Source organism: Ranitomeya variabilis, chromosome 2 (assembly GCF_051348905.1).
Source record: "Ranitomeya variabilis isolate aRanVar5 chromosome 2, aRanVar5.hap1, whole genome shotgun sequence".
Lineage (NCBI taxonomy): Eukaryota > Metazoa > Chordata > Amphibia > Anura > Dendrobatidae > Ranitomeya > Ranitomeya variabilis.
The window spans coordinates 1,062,645,676-1,062,673,517 of record NC_135233.1 but is presented as its reverse complement, the minus strand read 5'-3'; the positions used below and the strand labels follow the sequence as shown (position 1 = coordinate 1,062,673,517).

General features: G+C 40.9%; 1 protein-coding gene across 8 annotated transcripts in view; it reads right to left on the bottom strand.

The window, feature by feature from the left end:
- Positions 1–27,842, bottom strand: part of ITSN2 (intersectin 2) — a 135,922-nt gene that overhangs the window by 21,197 nt on the left and 86,883 nt on the right. For 6 of the 8 annotated variants that reach the window (XM_077291508.1, XM_077291510.1, XM_077291509.1 and 3 more), the window contains one exon: positions 660–781. In XM_077291508.1, the coding sequence (XP_077147623.1) occupies positions 660–781 (122 nt within the window). Of the gene's footprint in view, positions 1–659; positions 782–22,095; positions 24,541–27,842 lie in introns of those variants that run through there. The other 2 variants (XM_077291513.1, XM_077291512.1) reach the window with 1 other exon arrangement.

The following is a 27,842-nucleotide window of genomic DNA, read 5'->3' as shown; positions in this document are numbered from 1 at the left end:
AGAAGTGACTTGGTCCTTTGAAAAGTGGGTTTTGCTGTAAATGTGAAAAATTGCGCATAAAACTATAAGCCCTATTACGTCGTAAAACAATAAGGTTTCATTTTCAAAATGATGCCAATATGAAGTAAACATGTGGGGAGTGTAAATTAATAACTATTATGGGGGGTATCAGTATTTTTGTAAAAAGCAGAGAATTTCAAAGTTAAAAAATTGCCGATTTTTCCAAAATTTCCGAATATTTAGCATTTTTTTATATAGAAAGGAAAAATATATTGACTCCCATTTAGCACTGACGTGAAGTACAATATGTCACGAGAAAACAATCTCAGAATGGCTTGGATAGGTGAAAGCGTTCCAAAGTTATTAGCCCATGAAGTGGCACAGGTCAGATTGGCTTAGGCACTTGGGTACAAATAGGCCTAGGGCTGAAGGGGTTAATAAGCTACGTATATGTAAGGGCTATCATATCAAAAAATAAACTACAGACATGCATCTACCTAAAAATACCAAAGAAAATTAGTCACTCCGGGTGGTACCGATATCTGGCCCGGCTCATGGACTACCAGGAGTTACGCTATATCGTATGTGCCAACCAGAGATAGCCAGGAAAAAAAATCAGCTGTGGGCTGCCCGACAGAAACCTCCAACCCAGGCCTCACCTCAATCACAAGCTGCAGATCGTCCATGTACCTCTCCTCAGTCTGGATCAGCTCGTGTATATAGCCTTGTCTCTTCCTCTCCATGGGCTGCATGGTGTCCAACGACTGAAGGTCAGCACACCCTGCAAGGATACAATCGTCACATAAGGTCTAATGATCACAGGGGGTTTGTAGAATGAACTAAAGATGTAGAAAAGGTCACCTTGACTTACAACGCACCATCCTGACAACCGGCCACAAAAGGTTATCTGATATTACCCAAGCCATAGACCAATGTCAAGTTAGGTATTAGTGATGCACGAACGTGGTTGGATGAGGTGTTCTCTGAGCATGCTCGGGTGCTAAGTTTCTTCGGCATGCTCGAAAACTATGTTAGCGTCCCCGTGGCTGCGTGTCTCGCGACTGTTCGACAGGAGCAACACATGCAGGGACTGCCTAACAAACAGGAAATCCCTTCGGGGGTCGAACAGTCACTGGGACTCAAACATATCATTCAAGCACGCTGACGACACTCTGCTAGACCCCGAGCATGCTCCGATAACAGATTGCTATTTTGCAATCAAAAATTCAACAAAAGTGATGATCAAAATGTTATATGTACCCCCAAAGTAGTACTATAATTAAAAAAAAAAAAAAAAGCCTTCATACAGTTCAGAACTCAAAAAAAAAAAAAAAAAAAGCCTCATACAGCTCCATCTTCAGAAAAATAATAAAAAGTTTTGGATCACAGAAAGTGGTGTCGCAATTTTTTTCATTTACAAAAATTCAAGATCGTTAAAGCCACTAAATAAAAAAAGCCTGGGCAAGTTTTTTTTTTTTTTTTTTTTAAATATTATTGACCTGAAGAATAATTTTAAGGGCCCATTTTTACTGCAAAATGAACGACATAAAAAACAAAACCCAAAAGAATCACTTGTGGATTTTTTTTTTTTCCAAACATTTCACCGCTCTTCCAATTTTTTTCCTTATTTTTCACTACATGGCATATGGTAAAATGAATGGCGTCATTCAAAAAGACAAAAAGCTTTAACAGAGAAAAAAATGTCATAATAGTGTAGTAAATTAGATGGTGCGGTCAGTGGGGAACTTGGATTGAGAATTTAAAGGGATATTCTCATTTAAAGGACGCTGATCGCTGGGGACCCCACCATATCTGTGCGAGCGCCAGAGGGCCCGTCCATTGTCTCTAGGACTATTGGAAAAATCCTAGTACAGCGCTGGTCGACATCCAGAGGTCACGAACAGTGGATGAAGCGGTGGAGCTCATGTGGTATTTTATGTTTTCACCATTCTGTGACCCTCTGGCACTGATGAAACTACAACTCCCAGCATGATCACCACTGTCGGTATTACATAAGCTGCATCGTTACTTTTCTGAGGACAGGACAGGAAGATAAGCCATAATTAGTCAGAATTTTACAATCGTAAACGCTCGATGACCTGACACAAGAAATGCGAGCGGTGACGTCCTGGAATGCAGCTAAGCCACGTCTTGGAATTAATTACTTTATTATCAGGCGGAAATAGGAACAAATATTTCGGTAGACAAAATAAAAAATGGTGCCTTGTGATTGGTTACTATTGGCAACCAAAGCAATGTCACTTTCACAGAGTCTGATAAATCGCCCCCTGTCACGCTATGTCAGCTAGCCATGTATTATAGACTGCCCCCCAAACAGACATGGACAGCGGTGCTCCGAGGATGCAACAGGAACGCTCAACACACTAGGCCTCATTTTGTTGTCCATAGCAACCAGTCAGAGCTCAGCTTTTATCTTGCAAACAGCCTTGGTAAAATGAAAGCTGCAATGCTATTGGTTGCCATGGGCAGCAAAGCATTTAAGACAGCTTATATAAATCTTCTGTAAGAACCGCTAAAGATAACGGGCCTGGTCCATCATAGCTTCAACACCAGAATTCTATAATATATAACCTCTCCAAGTCATTATTACAAATATATAGTGCGATGTACAAGTCTACATCTATATGCTGATTGCATATTATGGGTTAGCGACTCTAAACAAGCAGTATATAGAAAAAGAACACTGAGTCTTAGCTAATTTATCAAAAATACCTTTATTTAAACCATATTAAACACAAGATAGAAAAATCCATAGAAAAAGCACGTGTAAAACAGCCTAATAGACTAATAAATAAACACTGGGTCAGTGATCAAGAAGTCCCAAGATGTTGGGTGCCGGCTATAAAGCAATGCATCACGGGTTTGTAACATTTACTGTGTCACCATAGAGATAGTAATCATGAACAAGTGGGGTTAGCTATAGAAGCAGATATAGCCAGGGTTTAACAGGAATGCTCCCATAGGTGCTGTAAGCTACCCCTGGATAAATAGGAGCCCCTATGATGCCTTCATATTCATTGCTAACCAATAGCTAAATAAAAATGTTACACTGGTGGCACAGAATTAAAAAAATATACAAGACTGAAGTCAGAGAACATTACCCGTCATGGTGCAGAGCAATGGAGCCGGGACGTGCTCCCCAACACACGTTTCAGTACGAGATGACCTTCTTCAGGGGGTGTGAAGAAGGTCATCTCGTACTGAAACGTGCGTGCCACGTGCCCCACATCACCACATGATCATGGGGGGCCGATGGCATGATAGAAGGGCTTACTGAAGGCACCTGTCAATGTCAATGGCACTCCTGGGCTGCATAACTATATTTTTTGCAAACTAAAGCAATACTGAAGTATATAGTGCAAGCAATCAAATGATAGAGCAGAGGACAAGTAAAGAAAATAAAAAAGAAAAAAAAGTTTGTAAAAATATCTCAATTGACCTTCTCCCTTTTTCCAATTAAAAATAAAAAAAATGACTTTGGAAAGTATAATCAGAAATGTAAACACTGTGAAAACAAAGGAAATTCAGAAATGTTCCAGGAAAGCTACCGACAAAAAGAAAAAAATCTGAAAAAAAAAAAATTCATTATAGATTGGGTTTAAGTCGCTAAAATAATATGTATACAGTGAATACAAAAAGATTAGAAACCTCTGTTAATATCTCCAATAATATGCACAATGCAAGAGAAAAATAAACTGAAATCTCCGAGTATTTGTTAGTGCTCAAAGATTTCGTTTTTGTTGATGCAGTTGCATGATTTATGGCTGCTAGACAGGCTGAATACATGTGGGGATTCACTAGCAACCAGGCAACCCCCACATGTACTCAGGCTGGCTAGCAGCTGTAAGGCTATGTGCAAACGTCAGGATTTCTTGTAGAAATTTTCCTGACAAAAACCGGACATTTCTGCCAGAAATCCGCATGCGTTTTTTTCACGTTTTTGACGCGTTTTTTTCCAAATGCATAGAATTGCAGGAAAATGCAGAAAATCCGCAAAATTAATGAACATGCTGCTTTTTATACCATGTGCACAAAACATGCAGAATGCATTCTAAATGATAGGATGCATAATGTATGCATTTTTAATGAGTTTTTATAACGGTTTTATCGCGAAAAAACCTGAACGTGTGCACATACCCTAAATCATGCAGCTGTGTCAACAAAAACGAAATCTCCGAGCACTAACAAATACTCAGAGATCACCCGAGCAACGAGTACACTCGCTCATGACTAGTCAGAAGGCTTTGTTGCAAAATTCACCTAATCAAAAACAGCCTCAATGCATAATGCTGCCTCCACCATGCTTCACTGTGTGTATATTGATCTTTTGGTGATGCGCAGTCTTGTGCCAAATATACCTTTTGGAATTTTGACCAAAAAATTCAACCTTGGGCTCATCAAACCATAACACGTTTTCCCATGTACTGTTGGCAGACTTGATGTGAGTTTTGGTAAAACTCAGCTGGGCTTGAATGTTTTTCTTTGTAAGAAAAGGATTTCAGCTTTACACTGTACCCCAACAGGTTGGACATGGGAAGAACATGGGAGAGTGTTGTCACATACAGGACACAACCAACATTTGCTGGAAATTCCTGCAGCTCCTTTAATATTGCTGTAGGCTTCTCGAAAGCCTCCCGGACCAATTTTCTTCTGGTCTTTTCATCAATTTTTGAGCAACATCCAGCTCCAGATAATGTCAGTTTTATGCCAAATTTAAGCCACTTCTTGATGTCAATCGCCACAGTATTCGATGGCATATCTAGTGCTTAGGACTTTTTTTCTGCACCCTTCTCCTGACTGATCACTTTCAACAATGAAATCCCTTTGCTGTGTTGTGAGCTGTTATGACCATCGCTTTTAACATGGGGTTAATCAGAATCACTGATTAACCACTTTAAATAAAGGCAACTATGTACTGACTACTATTTGACATGTCTGTATGAGGCCTGAGACTTTGGCCCACCAAAGTAGGGAAAAATTTTGACCAATGAAACGCTGAGCATATGCATGGCTCAAGACGTGAAAAGATGCACGGAACGCCAGATGGTCTGTGGTCATGTTTCCAGTAGATATGACTAATGTGATCATCACAAGGATGAACTTGATGGACCGGAGCCTTTTCTTCAACCTGTATAACGGTGGGATGACCCAGGAGGAATTGTGTCAGACGTGTCGGCTGGCTTCTGTATTTAATCCGCCAGAGTGACAACCCTAAACCCGAATGTTTATTTAGTAATGGCATACAAAGCAATAAAAGTCCAACGTGTCACCGCGCTGTTATCCCCATCACAACGAAGATGTTTAGTCTTCAGGAAAAAGAATTTACAAGCTTTATATTTTATTATGCTCAATGGCATTCACACAAACGCTGCCACTTTAATTACAGCAATTACCAATTTCAGAATGATGAAATCACTGTATGCAGAACATGTGCTAATTAGGACGGGTAATGCTTCTAGGGAGGGGAAGAACTTGGGCACGCTCCATTCCTGCACGGTATGCAGTATATACCATTACACAGCTTGTAAAAGCAGGAGTACAGTACTCCATAGTGTACCTATTGGATCTAAACTTTTACTTTCTGTAATATGTGTGTGTGTGTGTGTGTGTGTGTGTGTGTGTGTGTGTGTGTGTGTGTGTGTGTGTGTGTGTGTGTGTATATTTATTTTTTTTCAACTTTTTTTATATTCCAAATATGGGACTTAAAGGGCCACTGTCACCCCCTCCAGCCGTTATAAACTAAAAGAGCCACCTTGTGCAGCAGGAATGCAGCATTCTAACAAGGTGGCTCTTTTAGTTTTAGGTTCAAGTATTCCCAAAATAAAGCGTTTTTATACTTAGCCACAAGGCTCGCAGGCGCCGGTTTTGAAACGATAACAGTGCTGAGGGGGCGGCGCCGAAAGCGCAGGAAGATTGGAGTGACGGCAGAGGAGCTGGCCAAGCTGCGGAGTGAGGACCCGCCTACCTGGCTAGAGACAGGAATTGTGGCTAAGTATAAAAACGCTTTATTTGGGGTATACTTGAACCTAAAACTAAAAGAGCCACCTTGTTAGAATGCAGCATTACTGCTGCACAAGGTGGCTCTTTTAGTTTATAACGGCTGGAGGGGGTGACAGTGGCCCTTTAAAAATAAGACTGAGATTTAGGTGCGGATACTCCCTATAGAACTGCATTAGATGCAATAAGTCCGCAAGTAAAAAAACGTGCTAAAATCGGACTGTATGAATAAGGTTGTCAAAGCCAAATATCAGGATGTATGAAAAACAAAGCAGCTATATTCAAAACAATACAAACCAAAAAACAGACAAAAACTGCAGCTTCAAAAACGCAAGTAAGACAAATGTAAAAAAAACACACAAAGACGCAATGAAAATAAAAAGGCAAGTAATCAAATTTAATTAATAGCTGCAGAAATAATACAGAAAAAAGTCACCAATAGCTCATTGTAGGAACGTAGCCTTCGTAGTTAAAAAAAAATAAATAAAAATTCTGAACTTTGTAAACTTCATAAAAACTTTTGGTGACTTACAGTATTTTAATAAGTTTGAGGGAAGGTTCAAAACCAAAAAAATGCTTTTTTTTCACTTTTTTAGTGCAGAATTTGCACTGAAAAACACAATTGCATTATTTTGTTAGGCTCCATAATGTAAAAAAAACAAAGAAACACACCATGTTCATAAGCATTTTTTAGGTTTTGTGCCCATGTAAAATACCATATTCTGCCAGTGTATAAATGTATACAGTGTGGATTTCAGTCCCATACACCAAGCTCTGAAAGATCACTGCCATGTGTAGGTGACGGTCACACATGTGTAATGCCTCTTTGACAGCAGTGATGAAGGGAAAAAAAAATAGATTTTTCCATGTTGCTGATGAACTGATGAAAAGAAACTGAGATACAAGAACTGTATTAATTGCGGTTTTATTATAGATGCGTTTTGAAGTTGACATACCTCTTCTTCAGGACATAACCATGCAGAAAGCTGCTCCATTCAGCTGCTCTTGTCCATGACCGTAGGGTCAGTAGCGAATGAGAGACATAAGTAATAACTCTTTTAACCCCACTGGTCATAGGACCAGCTCATACATCCTATGTAAGGTGCCGGCTGTGTTATACAGCCAGATCTGCCATTAACAGCAGCAACCTGATCTCGCTCTGATCACTCCTCTAAACAATTAAAAGTAAAAAATATTTAAAAAATAATTTTTTTTTCCCCTAACAAACTTATTTGGTCTTGCCATGTCAGCTTAAGTCTGATAAACATATACAAAAAATGAACCCACAAAGTAAATGTAAATGAAAAGAAAAATCAAAACTCCAAAATTGATATTTTCCGGTCACCACACTGTCTGCAACTCCCCTCAAAATGCAATAAAATCTTATGTACCCCAAAATGGTACCAATAAAAACTCCAGCTAACAACGCAATAAAACAAGCACTCACAGAGCGCTATCAACGAAAAAAAAATTAACAAGTTACAAGTCTCGGAAAATGGAGACACACACCTATTTTTTTTCAAGAAAGTTCAGATTTTTTCTTAGAACTTAAAAAAAAAAAAAAAAAAAATCCGTTTGATATCACAGTAATCGTACTGACTTGAAGAATCATGTTAAATGCTGTAAATACAAAACCAAAAATACACAGTTGTGGCTTCCCTCCTCCTTTTTCTTTTTCCGTAAAATGAATGATGTCACTGAAAATGGCTATGTCCATAGAAAAATAAAAAGAAGTTATGACTCTTAGAATAAGGAATAGTAAAAGCAAATGTTCAAAAATTGGCCGGGGAAGAAAGGGGTCAATCCATCAGTAGGTGTGTGGCTTTAGAGAATTTGAGAAAACCTATAGAAATAAGTGTAAACCGTACACGCGTCCTGATGGTGGGACCCCTGGTTAGATACGAGACCGCTATGCTATACAATTACCTGAAGCCGATATACAAGATCACTCCGTTGTAGCCTTCAGAACTTTCAGAAACTTTACTTGGTCTTATATTTCCTAACTTGTGAGAGTGTAAGAACCCCATTATTTTGGTTTCCAGTCGTTATCGGCTTCTGGATATACCAGTGTGTTCACTGAGATACAACATGGACAGTAACATTCCTCCCGAAGAGTGGCAGACAGGTGCAGTACTTACAGCTGTCCAGACTTGCCCTCGAACCTCTATCATTCCTGTTCCAGTTCTCAGTCAACTGCCGGAGGGCCTCCTTCTCCAGCAGGATCAAAGGATGGGCACTTGCTCTAGAAGCCTTACGATACATTTCATCGCTGTCGTCTTCCACCACGATACAGAACATCTGTTTCATGGCGGAGCCCGGAGAGCCCTGCTCCTCCTCATGGAAGATTACTGGCACATGGAAGATGTCCCAGCCATCGGAATGCTCAGACGTGTACCTGAACATCGCTATGAATCAGATGCACCTGTCTGGCAGGACGGTACAAGGAAACATCCCTCATGGCAACTTCAACGTGACGGCGTACAGTCATCCTTCAAAACCTCTAGGACTACAGGACATTCTGGAGCTCCGTTGGGTACAGTATGTCAAAGTGAAAAGTCAGCGTCCTTCAATGTCCAGTGAAAGTAACCGATCAACGGGAAGAATTTCTACCTATTACTTTTCTAAGTAATCTGGTTCATTCACCAAGGACGTTCCAAAGTCGTCCATGAGAATGGAGGGGTAATGAGCATGTGCGACCACAGCCCCACTCACTGTCGATAAGAATGGTGGTCATACATGCAAACTATGTCTTCATTTACACACAGAATTTTGTGATCTCCATTCTTGTGAATGGTGAGGGTCCCACTTGTCAAGACCCATAATAATCCAACATTTATCACCTTTCACCTATCCTATGGATAGAAGATGATGAATATTGCTTGTGGGATAACGTCTTACAATTTATCTACAAGACAGGTGACTACTTCTAGATCAGCGGTAGTCTGAACACTGGGACCCTCAACAAATGCTAGAATGGAGCATTTTTATTCCCAATAAAAAGGAGCACCAGTGAGGAGGCACAACCGTCGCTCCGTACTCAGCTGTCTGTGGCACTCCCGTAGGGAATGAATGGAGCTGTGGTTGAGTATGTGACCCATTCTTCCAATCGGTGAGGATCCTAGTAGTTGTTCCTCCACCGATCTTGGAGTTATCCTGTGCTCTGACATTGCTCCCATCGAGAACATGGCTGATATATTTAATTATAGCGATATTTATAGTGAAAGTTAAGTCAATATATCTGACGTAACATCTTGTGGATTACTCATATATGATTATATGTTCATAACATTTTTATTGCCATTGTGAAATATCTATAATTTATGCGCCAAATCTACTTGACGTTAGCCGAAATCCTCAACAAAAATGACTAAAAACCCTATGAAGAACGAGTTGGCATTGATGGTTCCCAGGGTGCTGAGGGTAATCAAGCGGGCGTTTAAACCTTTACTCTAAATTGCAGAATATGGTATTAATTTTCCCTACAAGCATAAAGGAATATTACAGTATGTAGAAGTTACCACCTATCCTCCAGATTTAAGAAAACTACGTGAGGGTCCAACTAGTAAGACACCACTTTTTTCAGCAGGTTTACCCCCGTTAGAATGAAGCAGCTGCGCACATGCTTGACTGATCTCAGTCCCATACAGAAGAAACTAAATGGCCATCTAGCCTTGGGGATTGCCACTTGATTATAAGTAGTGGGATAAGCGTACCCCTTACTGGCGATCAGTGTGGGTCCGAGGAATCCGACCCCACCGATCTATAATTTATCACCTATCTTATCTTATCAATAGGTGATCCAACTTTTACCTTCTGGAATACCACTTTAAAAGTAGGAAGAGCAGCTCTGCAGCATAAACGGAGGCTTAAAACAAAAAATTCAACAACCCGTTTTACTGATGGGACACAAAAGTAAAAACGTTAACATAGGCCCTGCCTGTAAATTAACTGGCCTAAATATGATTCATAAAATTAGACAATTTTGTCCCCACCTTTTGTCATAATAATAATTTTTTACATGTTCATTAAACATTCTAGTCGAAGTCCTGTAAAGAATATATGGGTTAATCTATTTAATTCCTGGCCGGTGAACACTGTGACAGCAAGGTGTAATCTCTGCATCCTACTGCTAGATGAGCAATAGGGGGGAGGCTCCTGGTGCAGACAGTTGTGTTTAGTTTTTGCACATGTTCTATGCTCTTTTATAGGGTTATTTCCTATCAACAACAGAAAAGTTATCCACTGCCGGCAGGATAGAGAATTAGACTATGTGCACATGTTGCGGATTAGGCTTAGGAATTTCTGGTGCGGATTCTGCCTCTCCTGGCAGAAAACGCACCTGCGTTTTTTTGTGCGGTTCCGCAGTGTTTTTTTGTGCGTTTTTGCTGCGGTTTTCTTGCGGATTTGCTGCGTTTTTTACCCCTGCGGTTTTCTATAATGGAGTGGGTACAAAAACGCTGCAGATTCACATAAAAGAAGTGACATGCTACTTCTTTTAAACCGCAGCGTTTCCGCAGCGGATTTTCCGCAAAGTGTGCACAGCATTTTTTTTTTCTCATTGATTTACATTGTACTGTAAATCAATTGCTGCTCTGCATCGTTTTTCTGCACCTCAAAAAACGCTGCGGATCCGCAGCAAATCCGCAACGTGTGCACATACCCTAAGGGGTCGGAACGCTGAGACTCCCAGGAATTCCAAGATGGTGGCTCTAGAACCTTAAGAATGGTTCCTGGGGGCAGAGTTATAGTCTGGGCACCATCCTCCCCAGAACCTGGAGGAGATCATTTATATAAAGTGATAGAAGAGGATTTCTCCACAACTAGGTATCTGATATAAGGCACACACTCTAATCTGCAGTCTATAGCCCGTATGCCCATATTAATAGTTTAGATAGGTCAAATGTGATGACAGATTCCCCGGGGTTGTCCACCTCGGAGGACTTTTGAGTCCCTAAATTTCCTAAACCACCTTGATTATTTCATACTATATCCCCTAGAATATTCAACTCGCTTTTGCTTCCAAGTGTGTGTATATTAGATATTTATTTTTTAAAATTTCTTTAGGGGGCTTGAGCCTGCGGTCATTTATAGATTTTGTACTGTATACGGCCAGTATGACAATATTGCAGTATACAGTACAAATGACAATCTCTTATGAAGCCCAGCCTCTGGTAACCTGTCGACACTCCGAGATAGCGCCACTTAAAAGTCACTTTCAGAGATTAACCACATAAATGCTGCGGTCGGTCAAACAGCAGCAATCAGAGCTGGTTCTAGTTGCTACCATTAGTAGTAGGCCTTGGCTGTACAAACGTTGCATGTTTTGCCTGATATATGTGAAAAAGAAAAAAAATCTTTGAGGGATCACTCCGGTGCTTTGGACATTTCTAGTTGGATTGATTTGTGGTTTTGGTGGAAAATTGGCCAAGTTAAGCTTGGAGCGGTAGAAGTGGAAGAGAATTAATCGGAAAGGGGTTATATAAACCATGAAATATTAGTTTTCCGGTGCCTCTAACAGAGTATACAACTAACAATTCTAGTCAATATGCCACCATAATAGTAACATTGAAAACAGAGCCAGGACCATCAAGTGCAACTTCCGTATTCGAAGTGTTGATCCAGAAGAAGGCAAACACCCCTGAAGCAGAGCCGAATCCTCTCTTATGGCTTCAAATCTTCCAAAATATACAGACGAGATGACCAGCTTTGGAAAAAAAACTTAATTTTGTGATACTTTGACGAAAGATGTGTATGCCATGCAATCCCTGCACATGTTGCAACTGTCGGAACAACCGCGAGACATGCAGGCGCGGAGACTCAGACATACTTTTCCAGCATGCCCAAGATTCTCTGTTGGCACCTTATCCAAGCACGTTCGCTCATCACTAACCATTGGATGTGAGATGAATTGCAGCCTATTGAGTGTTTTCTTAGCCTGCTGTAATAATATACTACATTTCTATGGTGAGAAATTGGAGTCAGTAATGAAATTCACTGAAATATAAGAGTGGACACAGCTACCGTTACCTCAATTTCAAGAGAACGACAACGTCAATAGCGGACACTAGAGAGATAGCTTTCCTTCTTTTAGGGAACATTGCAAACAGTCTCCAAAGGAGAAAGAGTAAAAACCTAAATCCACATTAAAGGGAACCTGTCACCCCCAAAATTGAAGGTGTTCTAAGCCCACCGGCATCAGGGGCTTATCTACAGCATTCTGTAATGCTGTAGATAAGCCCCCGATGTATCCTGAAAGATGAGAAAAAGAGGTTAGATTATACTCACCTGGGCGGGCGGTCCGGTCCGATGGGCATCACGGTCCGGTCCGGGGCCTCCCATCTTCTTATGACGTCCTCTTCTTGTCTTTGCGCTGCGGCTCCGGCGCAGGCGTACTTTGTCTGCCCTGTTGAGGGCAGAGCAAAGTACTGCAGTGCGCAGGCGCTGAGCCTCTCTGACCTTTCCCGGCGCCTGCGCACTGCAGTACTTTGCTCTGCCCTCAACAGGGCAGACAAAGTACGCCTGCGCCGGAGCCGCAGCGCGAAGACAAGAAGAGGACGTCATAAGAAGATGGGAGGCCCCGGACCGGACCGTGACACCCATCGGACCCGGACCGCAGCGGGACCACCCCTGGGTGAGTATAAGCTAACCTCTTTTTCTCATTTTTCAGCATACATCGGGGGCTTATCTACAGCAATACAGAATGCATTACAGAATGCTGTAGATAAGCCCCCGATGCCGGTGGGCTTAGCTCACCTTCGATTTTGGGGCTGACAGGTTCCCTCTTACCAAGCTAACAAGCAACTTGCTCTGCACTAACAAGGGCAACAAACCTGAAACAGGTGTTACGGTAGTCTCTTTTGGAGAAGACCACGGTTTGGTTCATATGTTCGGTCATGTTGAAAGGCCTCGGGTTAAACAATAACTTGTATAAAATCAAGATTCTTATGATTTTATTAGCTCTGTCAGCAGCTAATGTTCCTTGGTTGCTGAAATTAATTTTATTGCTAGAAATTTACTGGAACATCAGGTGAATTTACACCAGCCGATTATTGTGTACAAGACTTCCTACGAACGCTCGACTCTGGATAATCGTCCATTGTGTTAACTGGATGATGATCATCTGATAAATAAGCAAAACGCCCATTCGTTGGGTGAAATAATTTTTAAGCTTGCCTAAAAATTATCTTTGTCAAAAGCATATCATCCTGTGGAACCAGAAAATGTGCTTCCAAGAACAATTATAGTCAGTGCACTCCGAATGATCAGCAAACATGTAGCCAACTAGCAGACGATAACGGCAGCAGGTTGACCAGTGTTAACGAACCCTTACTCATATGAAGGTGCTGACCTCTGGGTTTAGCTCATGGACTTTTGGCTAGTATCTGATGTGTGTCCTGTCCAGGAATACAGAAGAATCAGTGAAAGATGGAACTCATGAAACAAAACCAGGAGACGCGATTCCCAATGAAGTGAACCTTTAATAAACAGACACATTTGCATAGTTACATTCAGCTCCCCATACACAAGAACGCAATTTCCCACATGCCGAGAACAAGCTGCAAGTGCGCGATCATCACATACATTATATTTCTAGAACTAAATAATAATAAAAATAAAAAAATCACAATTTAAGGCCACGGAAGCGTCACTAAAAGCCGGACACCGTGAAACCGGCCTGCGGCAATATCAACGGGATACATTCGCAAAATTATAAACACCAGAGTTCCCAAATTTCCTATATATATATATATATATATATATATATATATATATATATATATATATATATATATATATATATATATATATATATATATATATATAATGTACAGCAAAGATGGCGATGATGATCTCTATGAATATAGCCCGGAGATTAAATGGAACATTTTTGCCTTTGGAATGTTTAAAAATAAAAATGTCATAATATGACTTGCAAATGGCGGAGTGATAAATAACACAAGGTTACACGATAACTTGCTCATTTTTTTTCTGCTAATAAAACTTCCCCATGTCAAGCCCTTTCATTGTTTATTTATTTTTATTTTTTTATAAAAATCTGATTACTACAGTGGCCTGAGATGATAGATCACATTTCTCCTGAACTGCACAGTAACCGTCCAGTCTTGAGCTCGTCGATAAGAGTCTCCAGCAGTTGCACACTTTATAATGTCAATACACCTTAATGGGCTAAAGAGCAAAATAAAACCCTTTATTAAAGGAAATTGGTCCCAAAGGATCTCCCCCATCAAACTATTTATATGCGCATGTATCACATCCAAAGACAAGTTCAGCAATACTTTTACATGGCCGATCCGTGCCACCATTACTGAGAAATCAGCGTTTGAATTGATATGCAAATGAGGCTGAAGAGCTATGGTAGATCTGAAGCCTCTGTCACTCCAGCTCTATTCCTTGCTCAGCTCCGCCTCCTCCTGCATGACCTCAGGCAAAGGAGATGGTCAGTGAAGCAGGAGGCTGCTGCGGGGAATAGAGCTGGAGTGACAGAGGCTTCAGATCTATCATAGCTGTTTGGATATCAACTCAAACATTAATTTTTCAGTAATGAAAGAACAGTATTGGTATTGCAAAACTATTCTTTATCAAAGCTACACGCATATATGGTTTAAGGTGTGAAATCCTGCTTAAAAGTAGTTTTCTCATATTCAGTCTCAAGAGAACACCACTCCGAAGACTCCAGGGGAGGCTTGCTTAATTGACAGGATGGACCAGCAGTATGGCCATGCTGCTAGCCCGAACTGTGCCTTCTCAGATGCTGCCAGCAGAGGGCACTAAAGCTGGACAAATCCAACAATGCTGCCAGCTCCAGAGCAGCACTCGCAAGCTGAAGAGCAAAGAGCTTGTAGGCGAGCATTCCTTGCCTAGAAGACCGCCCTCCTCTGATTGCGGAGCCTGTTAACCTAGACATCTAACAGGTAAAAAATAGAAACATCCTTCCATTCTTGAGATCAGAGAGAATTATTAATAAGAGGTAAGATGCAAAAGTGGCATGTTTTTACCAGTACTGTGCAACTGTACCCATATAAGATGATAAAACCTTCTTAAATTTGTACACTTGTGTGTGGTGGTCAATAAAGGATAAATTTTGCAATGTGGAAAAAAATATGTAATCATTACACCTATAAGGGTATGTGCACACGTGGGATGTCAGCGGATTTTTCCGCACCTGTTTTTGTAAATCCGCAGGTAAACAGCACTGCAGATTACCTGCGGATTCACCGCGGTTTTGTGCGGATTCCTATTATGGAGCAGGTGTAAACCGCTGCGGAATCTGCACAAAGAATTGACATGCTGTGGAATGTAAACCACGGCGTTTCCGCGTGGTTTTTTCCGCAGCATGTGCACTGCAGATTTTGTTTTCCATAGGTTTACATGGTACTGTAAGCTCATGGAAAACTGCTGCGGATCTACATCAAATTCTGCACCGTGTGCACATACCCTTAACCCATACCTTTCAGAGGTTGCATGGAATGAAAAAAAAGTCTAGTTTCTCGTGCTCTGGTCACAATAGCCGACTCTACTATATGAGTCAAAAACACAGCAAAGCATTAGAAGGTGCTGTGCTTTTTACTCCTCCCATTTCCATAATGACCTTTAAGAGCACCCATAAGAAAAGGGGACCACCCCTATCAGCCAAAGAGCGGCAGACCCCACTGATCGCAATGCTGTAGGGAAAGCATGTGCTATCCGAGACTGATTGCAGGGAATCTCAGCTACTACCTGGGAGAAAACCGCACAATTAAAGGGTGAGGTCCACCCAAGGTCAATCCCTTTAAAACATCATTAATTCCCTACGCAAAACAGGATTCCGACATATGTGCAGACGGGGCCATAGTCAGAGATGGATTCCCACCCACAGGCTGATAAAGCTGCATTCACTCCTTCCCCTCACAGTTCACACAGGCAGAAAAGGCTGCAGCTGCATCTCCCTCCTCTCCCCCTTTCCCAGCATAATTCACACACAGGCAGAAAAGGCTGCAGCTGCATCTCCCTCCTCCCCCTTTCCTAGAATAATTCACACACATGCAGAAAAACCTGCAGCTTCATCCCCTCCTCCTTCTCCTCGCTCACACCATGGTTCCCGCATACAGGCCGGAACAGCTGCAGTCTCTCCTCCATCTTCCCAACACAGTTCCCAGACAAGCAGAAAAAGCAGCAGTTGCATCTCCCTCCTCCCCCTTTCCTAGGATAATTCACACAGTCACAAAAAGCTGCATTCCCTCTTCCTTCTCCCCTCTTACAGCATTGTTCCCAGACATACAGAATAGGCTGCAGCTGCATTTCCCTCCTCCCACCATAGTTCTCAGACAAGCAGAAAAGGCTGCAGCTTCATCTCCCTCCTCCTCCTTTCCCAGCATAATTCACACACAGGCAGAAAAGGCGGCAGCTGCATCCCTTCCTTCTCCCCTCTCACAGCATTGTTCCCAGACAGGCAGAAGAGGCTGCAGATGCATTTCCCTCCTCCCACCATAGTTCCCAGACAAGCAGAAAAGGCTGCAGCTGCATCTCCCTCCTCCTCCTTTCCCAGCATAATTCACACACAGGCAGAAAAGGCGGCAGCTGCATCCCTTCCTTCTCCCCTCTCACAGCATTGTTCCCAGACAGGCAGAAGAGGCTGCAGATGCATTTCCCTCCTCCCTCTCCACTTGATTTTACCTTCCTGCATTGCTGGGGAGCAACTGAACCCATTTATATCTATCTATTAAAGTGTTCTATGTGCATTACTTATTTATTTGTGCGCAAACGGTCTCAGGATTCATTCTAACTAGAGATAACCTCTAGTATTTTAGAGAAAAGTGCCATCAATAGTGGACGACGTGTTCTTACACTTTACCCCGTATTTTTTTTCAATTACCCAGAAGAAAAACTGAAAACCTGAACAACTCATACAGATGTGACAGAGTTAAACGCGCCCCTGGTAAGTGATGGAGGATCGGTCAGCATCTCCGGACAGGTCTGCTCTAGTTTGTACTTGGTTCCTCAACAAATCTGGAAAATCTTTCCTTAGATCACTGCGTTGTGTGATCCTCTGTTACTCCTCCTGGAAATTTAGGACTAGCTGGCGAACCGGGTGATTTCCTCCCATACATATTAGACTAAAGTCAGTTACCTGTTGGCCGAGTCGAGAGCTCGTGCGACTGGGGAAGTCAGGAGTTACCCATTGGCCGAGTCGAGTGCTCGTGCATCTGGGGAAGTCAGGAGTTACCCGTTGGCCGAGTCGAGTGCTCGTACGTCTGGGGAAGTCAGGAGTTACCCGTTGGCCGAGTCGAGTGCTCGTACGTCTGGGGAAGTCAGGAGTTACCCCTTGGCCGAGTCGAGTGCTCGTGCGTCTGGGGAAGTCAGGAGTTACCCGTTGGCCGAGTCGAGTGCTCGTACGTCTGGGGAAGTCAGGAGTTACCCGTTGGCCGAGTCGAGTGCTCGTACGTCTGGGGAAGTCAGGAGTTACCCCTTGGCCGAGTCGAGTGCTCGTGCGTCTGGGGAAGTCAGGAGTTACCCGTTGGCCGAGTCGAGAGCTCGTACGTCTGGGGAAGTCAGGAGTTACCCGTTGGCCGAGTCGAGTGCTCGTGCGTCTGGGGAAGTCAGGAGTTACCCGTTGGCCGAGTCGAGTGCTCGTGCATCTGGGGAAGTCAGGAGTTACCCGTTGGCCGAGTCGAGTGCTCGTGCATCTGGGGAAGTCAGGAGTTACCCGTTGGCCGAGTCGAGTGCTCGTGCGTCTGGGGAAGTCAGGAGTTACCCGTTGGCCGAGTCGAGTGCTCGTGCGTCTGGGGAAGTCAGGAGTTACCTGTTGGCCGAATCAAATGCTCATGCATCTGGGGAAGTCAGGAGTTACCCGTTGGCCGAGTCGAGAGCTCGTACGTCTGGGGAAGTCAGGAGTTACCCGTTGGCCGAGTCGAGTGCTCGTGTGTCTGGGGAAGTCAGGAGTTACCCGTTGGCCGAGTCGAGTGCTCGTGTGTCTGGGGAAGTCAGGAGTTACCCGTTGGCCGAGTCGAGTGCTCGTGCGTCTGGGGAAGTCAGGAGTTACCTGTTGGCCAAATCAAATGCTCGTGCATCTGGGGAAGTCAGGAGTTACCCCTTGGCTGAGTCGAGTGCTCGTGCATCTGGGGAAGTCAGGAGTTACCCGTTGGCCGAGTCGAGTGCTCGTGCATCTGGGGAAGTCAGGAGTTACCCGTTGGCCGAGTCGAGTGCTCGTGCGTCTGGGGAAGTCAGGAGTTACCCCTTGGCTGAGTCGAGTGCTCGTGCATCTGGGGAAGTCAGGAGTTACCCGTTGGCCGAGTCGAGTGCTCGTGCATCTGGGGAAGTCGGGAGAGGTAGCGGCATGAAGAGATACGAACCATGGACAAAAGAAAATGCCAGTTTATACATTTCCAGGAGGAATAACAGAGGAACGGCACAATGCAGAGCTCTGAGGAAGAAACACGGACGGTTCATATAGAAAATATTTAATAACACAGACATGTCTACAGACAGGACAGCTCCTCGGGAGGACAATGCAGCAAATTCATTTGCACGTATAGAAAACTACAAACGCCACATTGTGATAGAACTCAGACACTGAGAAGTGGTTTCGCCACGTCTGCTTCTATTGGAATACATTATTTTTTACCATTATGATATCCCCCTCTTTAAAAAAAAAAAAAAATACATTCATTAATATTAATTTACATTCAAACCACAGAAGAGAAATAAGTGAATATTCTTTCAAATGTTATAATGTGCAACAACAAAAAAAATCACTAAATATATAAAATAAATCTAATTTCAATCTCAATTATTAATTTATTAACCTGCATAAATAATCTGATTTTAAAGGTAAATAAATAAAAATATGAATGGTCCTCGCAACCTTCACCCTCGTCTGTCTGCTTTCTGGCCATCTTGCTATATATACTCCCCTGTGAAGAAAACGGGGAACACCGACAGGACACATTCTTAGACGACTATAACTGTATACGGGGGGAGGCGTAAAATGGTAGAGAGCCCCCTTAAGACTCTGGTACCATTATATCCTGGACATCTACAAACTTAGGAATTACATTTATAGATTTAACAGCCATATCTAAAAAGACAACTTTTAATTCATGAATTGCTTGGACTTTTCATAAGTTTGTGTTAACGAATATTATTATTTTTATTTTATTTTTTTAAAGAAAAACTAAATCTCATCAAACCCTTTAAAGAAAAACGTTTAGACAGTAGGACTCTCGATTATGGGATGACTGGAGGTCTGTGCTGAAGGTGGCAAGCAAAGTAGTGTCTTATCCCCCCCTACCTGCTATAAATAATACAATATTACCATGAATAATTAGTATTAATAATGTTCTTACAGCAGCAATACCCCCGATGGTGACAATCAGAGTTAAGAAGAAGCAGCCAGCAGAATTCTGAGTGCAGCTCTGGAGGTGACTCATATAAAAGCCATATTACACTGCTACTATAAGAGTTATAGAATGCTAGGCACTTTCAGATTTTACCCATATACATGTACATCTTTAAAAGTTGAAGAAGCGTTATTTATAAGTTAGCAGTGGAAAAATCCCAGGATCTCAAATTTTACTACAGAAACTTTTTTTTTTCTGAAGTTTAATAAGCGATTCCTGAACTCCCCATATTTATCCACTGCTGATACTTGTTGGTAGATATGAACGTGAGCATGTAGCCCTATGGCCCTATACATAAGGGATGAGCTGAATGTATACTGCTGTGGGGGGCAATGATAGCGTCATACACTGTAAACACGTCTGTATTCTATATGGGCGCAGACGTTTTCTGCCTAATAAATTCAGCTTTGCTCTGCCTCTTCAGGTTAGCTGAACAGCTGGTGGTCATGATACTATTCCCATCCCAGCTTGCTTTATTAATCAGATTCCTAAATCTTGGTCATCACTGTTTTATACCCTTCCCAGCTTGATTTATTAATAAGATTTCTAAATCTTGGTCATCACCGTTTTGTACCCGTCCCCGCTTGCTTTATTAATCAGATTCCTAAATCTTGTTATTCACCGTTTTGTACCATTCCCAGCTTGCTTTATTAATCAGATTCCTAAATCTTGGTCATCACTGTTTTATACCCTTCCCAGCTTGATTTATTAATAAGATTTCTAAATCTTGGTCATCACCGTTTTGTACCCGTCCCCGCTTGCTTTATTAATCAGATTCCTAAATCTTGTTATTCACCGTTTTGTACCATTCCCAGCTTGCTTTATTAATCAGATTCCTAAATCTTGGCTGTCACAGTTTTGTACCATTCCCAGCTTGCTTTATTAATCAGATTCCTAAATCTTGGTCATCACTGTTTTATACCCTTCCCAGCTTGATTTATTAATAAGATTTCTAAATCTTGGTCATCACCGTTTTGTACCCGTCCCCGCTTGCTTTATTAATCAGATTCCTAAATCTTGTTATTCACCGTTTTGTACCATTCCCAGCTTGCTTTATTAATCAGATTCCTAAATCTTGGCTGTCACAGTTTTGTACCATTCCCAGCTTGCTTTATTAATCAGATTCCTAAATCTTGGCTGTCACAGTTTTGTACCATTCCCAGCTTGCTTTATTAATCAGATTCCTAAATCTTGGTCGTCATCGTTTTGTACCATTCCCAGCTTGCTTTATTAATCAGATTCCTAAATCTTGGCTGTCACAGTTTTGTACCATTCCCAGCTTGCTTTATTAATCAGATTCCTAAATCTTGGTATTCACCGTTTTGTACCATTCCCAGCTTGCTTTATTAATAAGATTCCTAAATCTTGGTCATCACTGTTTTATACCCTTCCCAGCTTGCTTTATTAATCAGATTCCTAAATCTTGGTATTCACCTTTTGTACCCTTCCCCACTTGTTTTATTAATCAGATTCCTAAATCTTGGTCGTCACAGTTTTGTACCCTTCCCCACTTGCTTTATTAATCAGATTCCTAAATCTTGGTCGTCACCGTTTTATACCGTTCCCAGCTTGCTTTATTAATCAGATTCCTAAATCTTGGTCGTCACCGTTTTATACCCTTCCCAGCTTGCTTTATTAATCAGATTCCTAAATCTTGTTATTCACCGTTTTGTACCATTCCCAGCTTGCTTTATTAATCAGATTCCTAAATCTTGGTCGTCATCGTTTTGTACCCGTCCCCGCTTGCTTTATTAATCAGATTCCTAAATCTTGGTATTCACCGTTTTGTACCATTCCCAGCTTGCTTTATTAATCAGATTCCTAAATCTTGGTTTTCACCGTTTTGTACCATTCCCAGCTTGCTTTATTAATCAGATTCCTAATTCTTGGTTGTCATCTTTCTGCACCCATCCCAGCTTTCTTTCTTTGTACCCATAACAGCTTGCTTTATTAATCAGATTGCTAAATCTAGGTTGTCATCCTAACATCCCAATCTTAGCTTTTATTAAAGGGGTTGTCCCCTCATTTAAATTGATGATCTATATTTCAGGATAGGTCATCAATATCAGTTCAGTTCACCCCCACTGATCACTTGCTCCCAATGCCCTCAAAATGTTATCAGTTGAGGCTTGAAACAGCACAGTGCCATCAAATATACAGTGGCCACAGCGGGGTAGTGCAGATCTACTTCCATTCATTAGTATTAGGGCAGATGTGGAGTACCCGGCTGCGACCACTATAAAGTTGATGACGCGGTGCACTGCTGAAAAAGTTGACATCCAGCCATAGCCGGCAGCAGGAACAGCTAATTGGCGGGGGTTCCGGGTGTCACATCCCTACCGATCTGATATTGATAATCTATCTTATGTAATATAAAAGAAGTGGGCAATCCTTTTAACCATTATTGCGAAAGCTTGGTTTTCATCAGCTCGCTTTATTAATCAGATTATTACAAGCTGGTTGTCCTCATATAGTAACAATCCCTGCTTGATTTATTAATCACATTTTTAAAGCTAGGTTATGATATGAAGGTATAGCACATGCCCCAGATTGTTTTAAAGCTTGGTTGTCATCATACCAGTCCCTGCTTGCTTTATTAATCAGGTTTCTAAAGCTTGGCTGTCATCGTATAGTCTCCATCCCAGCTGTCTTTATTAATTTGATTTTTTTTTTTTTGTTTAAATCTGCTTTTTAAAGTTTTTTCTTATCATACTAGTCCCCATCCCAATGACTGTATTAATGAGATTTCCAAAACTTGAATGTCATCATAGCAGATCCCATTCCGGCTTTATTAATCCGATTATACTAAACAGTAAATTGAGAAGAGAAGCTATTACAGTCTGTAACGGCTCCTTCACGCAGCACGATCTTACAACATCACCTCGATTCAAAACGAACTAGGCAGCAAATGTACTATAGCACTAAAGAACGTAAAATAAAATCATTTAAACATGTGCAAACCAATACTCCAATTCAATAGGTAGCAGAATACATAGAAGAGACCATTTACAACTTGATATTGTCATGATAACAAAATATTAAAGCAGATGTCAAGAATTAAAAAAAAAAGAAAAAAAAGAAAAGGGGTCTGGCTTTACCTCTAGAAACAGTGCCGCTCACCCCATGGGCTTTGTCTGTTATTGCAGCTCAGTCTAATTCACTTTAATATGGTTTAAAGGGTATTCTCAAGTTGTCTGTTGAACAGCTCAAAACTCTGCAGTCTCCATATGTCCTGGTTTATGTCAGGGTGGGTTCTCCTCCTCCTTGAGTGACTGTTCGGCTCAGTAGCAGAGCAGTAGTATTAGTAGAACTATAAAGCTCGGCACAAGTTCTGCTGTAACACATTACGAGTTCTGCTGTAACACACTCCACTATTTGTGGTTAGTTCTGGAGTGTACACTGCTATCACAATATTTACATATAAAGATAAAAGGACATTTGAACAAGCACACAGCCCTGGACAGTGAGAGCACTGATGCTGCGCACCAGGGATTGTGATTGTACAGGATTGATAAGAAAAGCTCATCAGAAGGTAGGAGGAAGTTGAGCAGCTAACTAATGTATAGAAATACATGGGTAGGAGAGAGGAGGCTGGGATATTAAAGAGTTAACCACTCTACTGGAATGTAACTACTGGGGCTACAGTCTGGGCAAGCATTGGTTGCAGAGTACCATGGAAACCAGCTGTACACTATGAAAGATAAAAGCTCTCATTGCAGGAGACTGACAGCTGATAGAAAAAGCAAGTCAATTGCAAACTTGCTTCTTTTCATTCTAGTTAAAGCAACTGAATAGCTTGAGAATACCTCTTTAAGCTGCAATAACAGCCAGCAGTTTCTAAACAGGAGGCCTTTTTTCCCCATAACAATTATAAATATGTTTTTACCTAGGACTGCAAGTAAAATGAATACAATCTTATTATAATGCAGCCAGCTCTGCTACATGTAACACCATATATATTTTTTCTTGCAAGTGGCAGCAATGCTCCACGAGCAATACCTAGAAATGATTGTAATACTTTTTTTTTGGCTAAATACTTTTTTTGGCAATATTGTACCTTTCTATACCAATTTTGTATAAACTTTGGTGATATAGAGAAAATAAAAATTACAATTACATCTGAACACAGAATCCAAAATTTGGTCAGAATGTGCATCATTTCCACCCATGATTATGGAGTCACCAGTAAATCTCGGATCAGTCACTGGGAAAACTGGGTGACAACTTATTTGACCAATACTACAGCTCCCGTTGCATCACCACCCATCTTTTTTTTGGGGGAAAGTAGATATGCAACATAAAAAAGATAAAATATGGTGATTTTTTTTTTGTTTGTAATCTTAGGTGGAGATGCTTTATGCTTCAGAGCAGTGGTCCCCAATGAAATCCACCACAACTTTCAGCATGTACGGCCCACCACAACTTTCAGCATGTCCGGTCAAGGCATGTTGGGACTTGTAGTTTTGCAAAAGCTTATATGGATTCCGAAAGATGAAAATTGACTGAGACATCTTCCTTCCCAAAAATATATTGTACCCCCATTGCTGTGTCAATATAACACCCCCCAAAACAGAGAAAACTATTGCACTAGTGTTCACGTTGCAGCCAAATACATGGTTTCTTGCAGAAAAGGGAACCAACGTAAGGTTCCTTTAGTACCACAGGGACTTAAAGTCCCAGGTAATGACTGTATAATACCGTCACTGTAAGCAGAAATAATTTATGACAATGTGACATGAAAGAGGAGGAGCGGTTTAGTGGGTCTTTGTGTGCCCAGACCCCGTAAGATGAAGCTGCAGTTAGAACCCGGGAGGTGCAAGCAGCGCGACATTCAGCGGCACGAGGTTCTAGGAGGCAGAGCTAACAAACCACCGTAAGCCAAGCGGCAAAGCTATGGAAGACCCACAAAGACCCACTATCCTTCCACACATAAAATGAAAACCAAAAGGCAACATGGTAAGGTGATGCTTGGCGTGATCTCGTCAGAAGGCTACGGGTTTTGTTTTATTGGGTTTTTTTTTCGATTGGATTTGAAGCCAATGATCGAGGCGCTCTCCGCACTATAGTCATACACTTGGATAGTGGGTCTCTGTGGTGCTTTCATACAGGCAGACAAGACTGTGTCCTAGAAATAAAGCAGAGAACATGGCGACTGTTAACTCACAAGTTATTACACAAGCAAAAGGAAAACAAAAAAGGAAATAAACATAAAAAAACAAACAGAATGCAGAAAAAGCTATAATTGTTAAGCTATTTGATACAGATATTTAGAGGGAAGCTGTCCGTCAACAAGGGGTGGTCATCTACTGCACAACCCCTGCTTAAGAATCCATAACAAAAGTAATAAACAGCTCATCTCCCACACCGGCAGTCTAGTAACATTTTTATGTTACGTGACTTCTACAGAGAATCAGCATCCGCTGATCGGCTGCAGCCAACCTCACGGTTAAAACTACTGACAGATTCCCTTTAAATAGTACTCAGTCCACAGCCGCCATCCTTTACTGGGATTTTGAGGATTTTACTGACATTTACTTGCATTTCATAGCAAAAGCCATGGTCCATAAACCGCTTACAACACAGCAAAGGATCTCATTTTTGAAAGTTATCAGTCAAGAGAAGGATATAATATTTTGCTCCAAGGCATTAGATACACTATGGAACACTGAAGCAGTGGCTTAAATTTTGTACAACTACATTATCTAGAACTGGACGTTCCCTAAAAAAAAAACAAAAAAAAAAACAAACACAAGAAGAAAATTGGTCCGGGAGGCTGCCAAAAGGCCTACAGGAACATTAAGGAGCGGCAAGAATTTCTATCCAGTACGGTTCTGTACTACATGTGACAACAATCTCCTGTATGTCTGGCCTTTGGGGTAGGTTGGCAAGACAGAGGCATTTTCTTACAAAAAAACAAACATCCAAGTCTGGCTTTGTTTTCCCAAAACCTGTGTCAAGTCTGCTTAAAGATTGTGGGAAAACAGGTAATGGTTTTATGAGACCAAGGTTGAACTATTGCCAATAATTCGAAAAAAGGTATGTTTGGAGAAAAGTCAACACTGCGTATCACCAGAAGAACACCATACTCACAGTGAAGCACAGTGGAGGCACCACTATGCTTTAGATTATTTTTCAGCAGCTGGAACTGGGGCTTTAGTCAAATGAAATATGAAGAGTCCCAAATATCAGTCAATGTTGCCAAAAAACCTACAGGAATCTGCTAAAAAGCTGAAGATGGAGAGGAATTTCACATTTCAGCAAGGCAACGACCCTAAGCATACCTCCAAATCAACAAAACAAATGTCTTCACCAGAAAAAGATCAAGATTTTGCAATGGCCTAGCCAAACCCCGGACCAGAGTCCAATTGAAAATCTGTGGGTGACTTGAAGAGGGCGCTGTACACAGGAGATGCCCTCGCATTTTGACAGATTTGGAGGTCTGCATGGAAGAGTGAGCAAAGATTGCCAATTCTATATGTGCGGCACTGGTAGACTCCAACCCAAAAAGACAATGCTGTCATCAACTCAAAGGGTACTTTAAAGTATTTAAGGGTGTACAGATTTATACAATCAAATTGTTGTAGTTCTTTAATTTTCTTTTTACTGCCTGAAAAGATTGCAGTTCATTTTTTAATTGAATTGTACAGACTGACATTAAAAGTTCTGAAATGATCCTTCTTGGTATGATTTGCGTACATGAAAAAATGGCATTTTAACAGGGATGTGAATACTTTTTTTTTTTTTTTTTAAATATCTACTGTAACTACTATAATACTGCCTTCTATGTACAGGAATATAACTGCTAAAATACAGCACTCTTGAAGTGGATGATTATTGCATAAAAGAAAGAAAAACCTTTATTTTCAAAAATTAAAAAACAATCCAACACAAGAAAATGCCAATCAGACGCCTTTTGAACACACAATACGCAAGAGCGCATCATGTGTTCAAAAGTTAAGATTGTCATTTTCTTGCGCTGGATTGTTTTTTTTATTAGAAAATTAAGGGTTTTTTTTAATACAATTTCACCTACTACTATAATACTGCCCCATATGAACAAGAATATAACTACTATAATACTGCCCCATATGAACAAGAATATAACTACTATAATACTGCACCCTCTACATGAATATAACTACTATAATACTGCCCCAATGTACAGGAATATTACTACAATACTGATCCTATATACAAGAATATAACTACTATAATACTGCTCCTATGAACAAGAATATAACTACTATAATACTGCCCCTATGTACAAGAATATAACTACTATAATACTGCTCCTATGTACAGGAATATAACTGCTATAATACTGCTCCTATGAACAAGAATATAACTACTATAATACTGCCCCTATGTACAAGAATATAACTACTATAATACTGCTCCTATGTACAGGAATATAACTGCTATAATACTGCTCCTATGTACAAGAATATAACTACTATAATACTGCCCCCTATATACAAGAATATAACTACTATAATACTGCCCCTATGTACAAGAATATAACTACTATAATACTGCTCCTATGTACAAGAATATAACTACTATAATACGGCCCCCTATGTACAAGAATATAACTACTATACTACTGCCCCCTAAGTACAAGAATATAACTACTGTACTACTGCCCCCTATGTACAAGAATATCACTACTATAATATTGCCCCCTATGTACAAGAATATAACTACTATAATAATGCCCCTATGTACAAGAATATAACTACTATAATACGGCCCCCTATGTACAAGAATATAACTACTATACTACTGCCCCCTAAGTACAAGAATATAACTACTATACTACTGCCCCCTATGTACAAGAATATCACTACTATAATACTGCTCCTATGTACAAGAATATAACTACTATAATAATGCCCCTATGTACAAGAATATAACTACTATAATACTGCTCCTATGTACAAGAATATAACTACTATAATACTGCTCCCTATGTACAAGAATATAACTACTATAATAATGCCCCTATGTACAAGAATATAACTACTATAATACTGCCCCCTATGTACAAGAATATAACTACTATAATACTGCTCCTATGTACAAGAATATAACTACTATAATACTGCCCTATGTACAAGAATATAACTACTATAATACTGCCCCTATGTACAAGAATATAACTACTATAATACTGCTCCTATGTACAAGAATATAACTACTATAATACTGCCCCTATGTACAAGAATATAACTACTATAATAATGCCCCTATGTACAAGAATATAACTACTATAATACTGCTCCCTATGTACAGGAATATAACTATTATAATACTGCCTCCTATGTACAAGAATATAACTACTATAATACTGCCTCCTATGTACAAGAATATAACTGCTATAATACTGCTCTTATGTACAAGAGTATAACTACTATAATACTGCCTCCT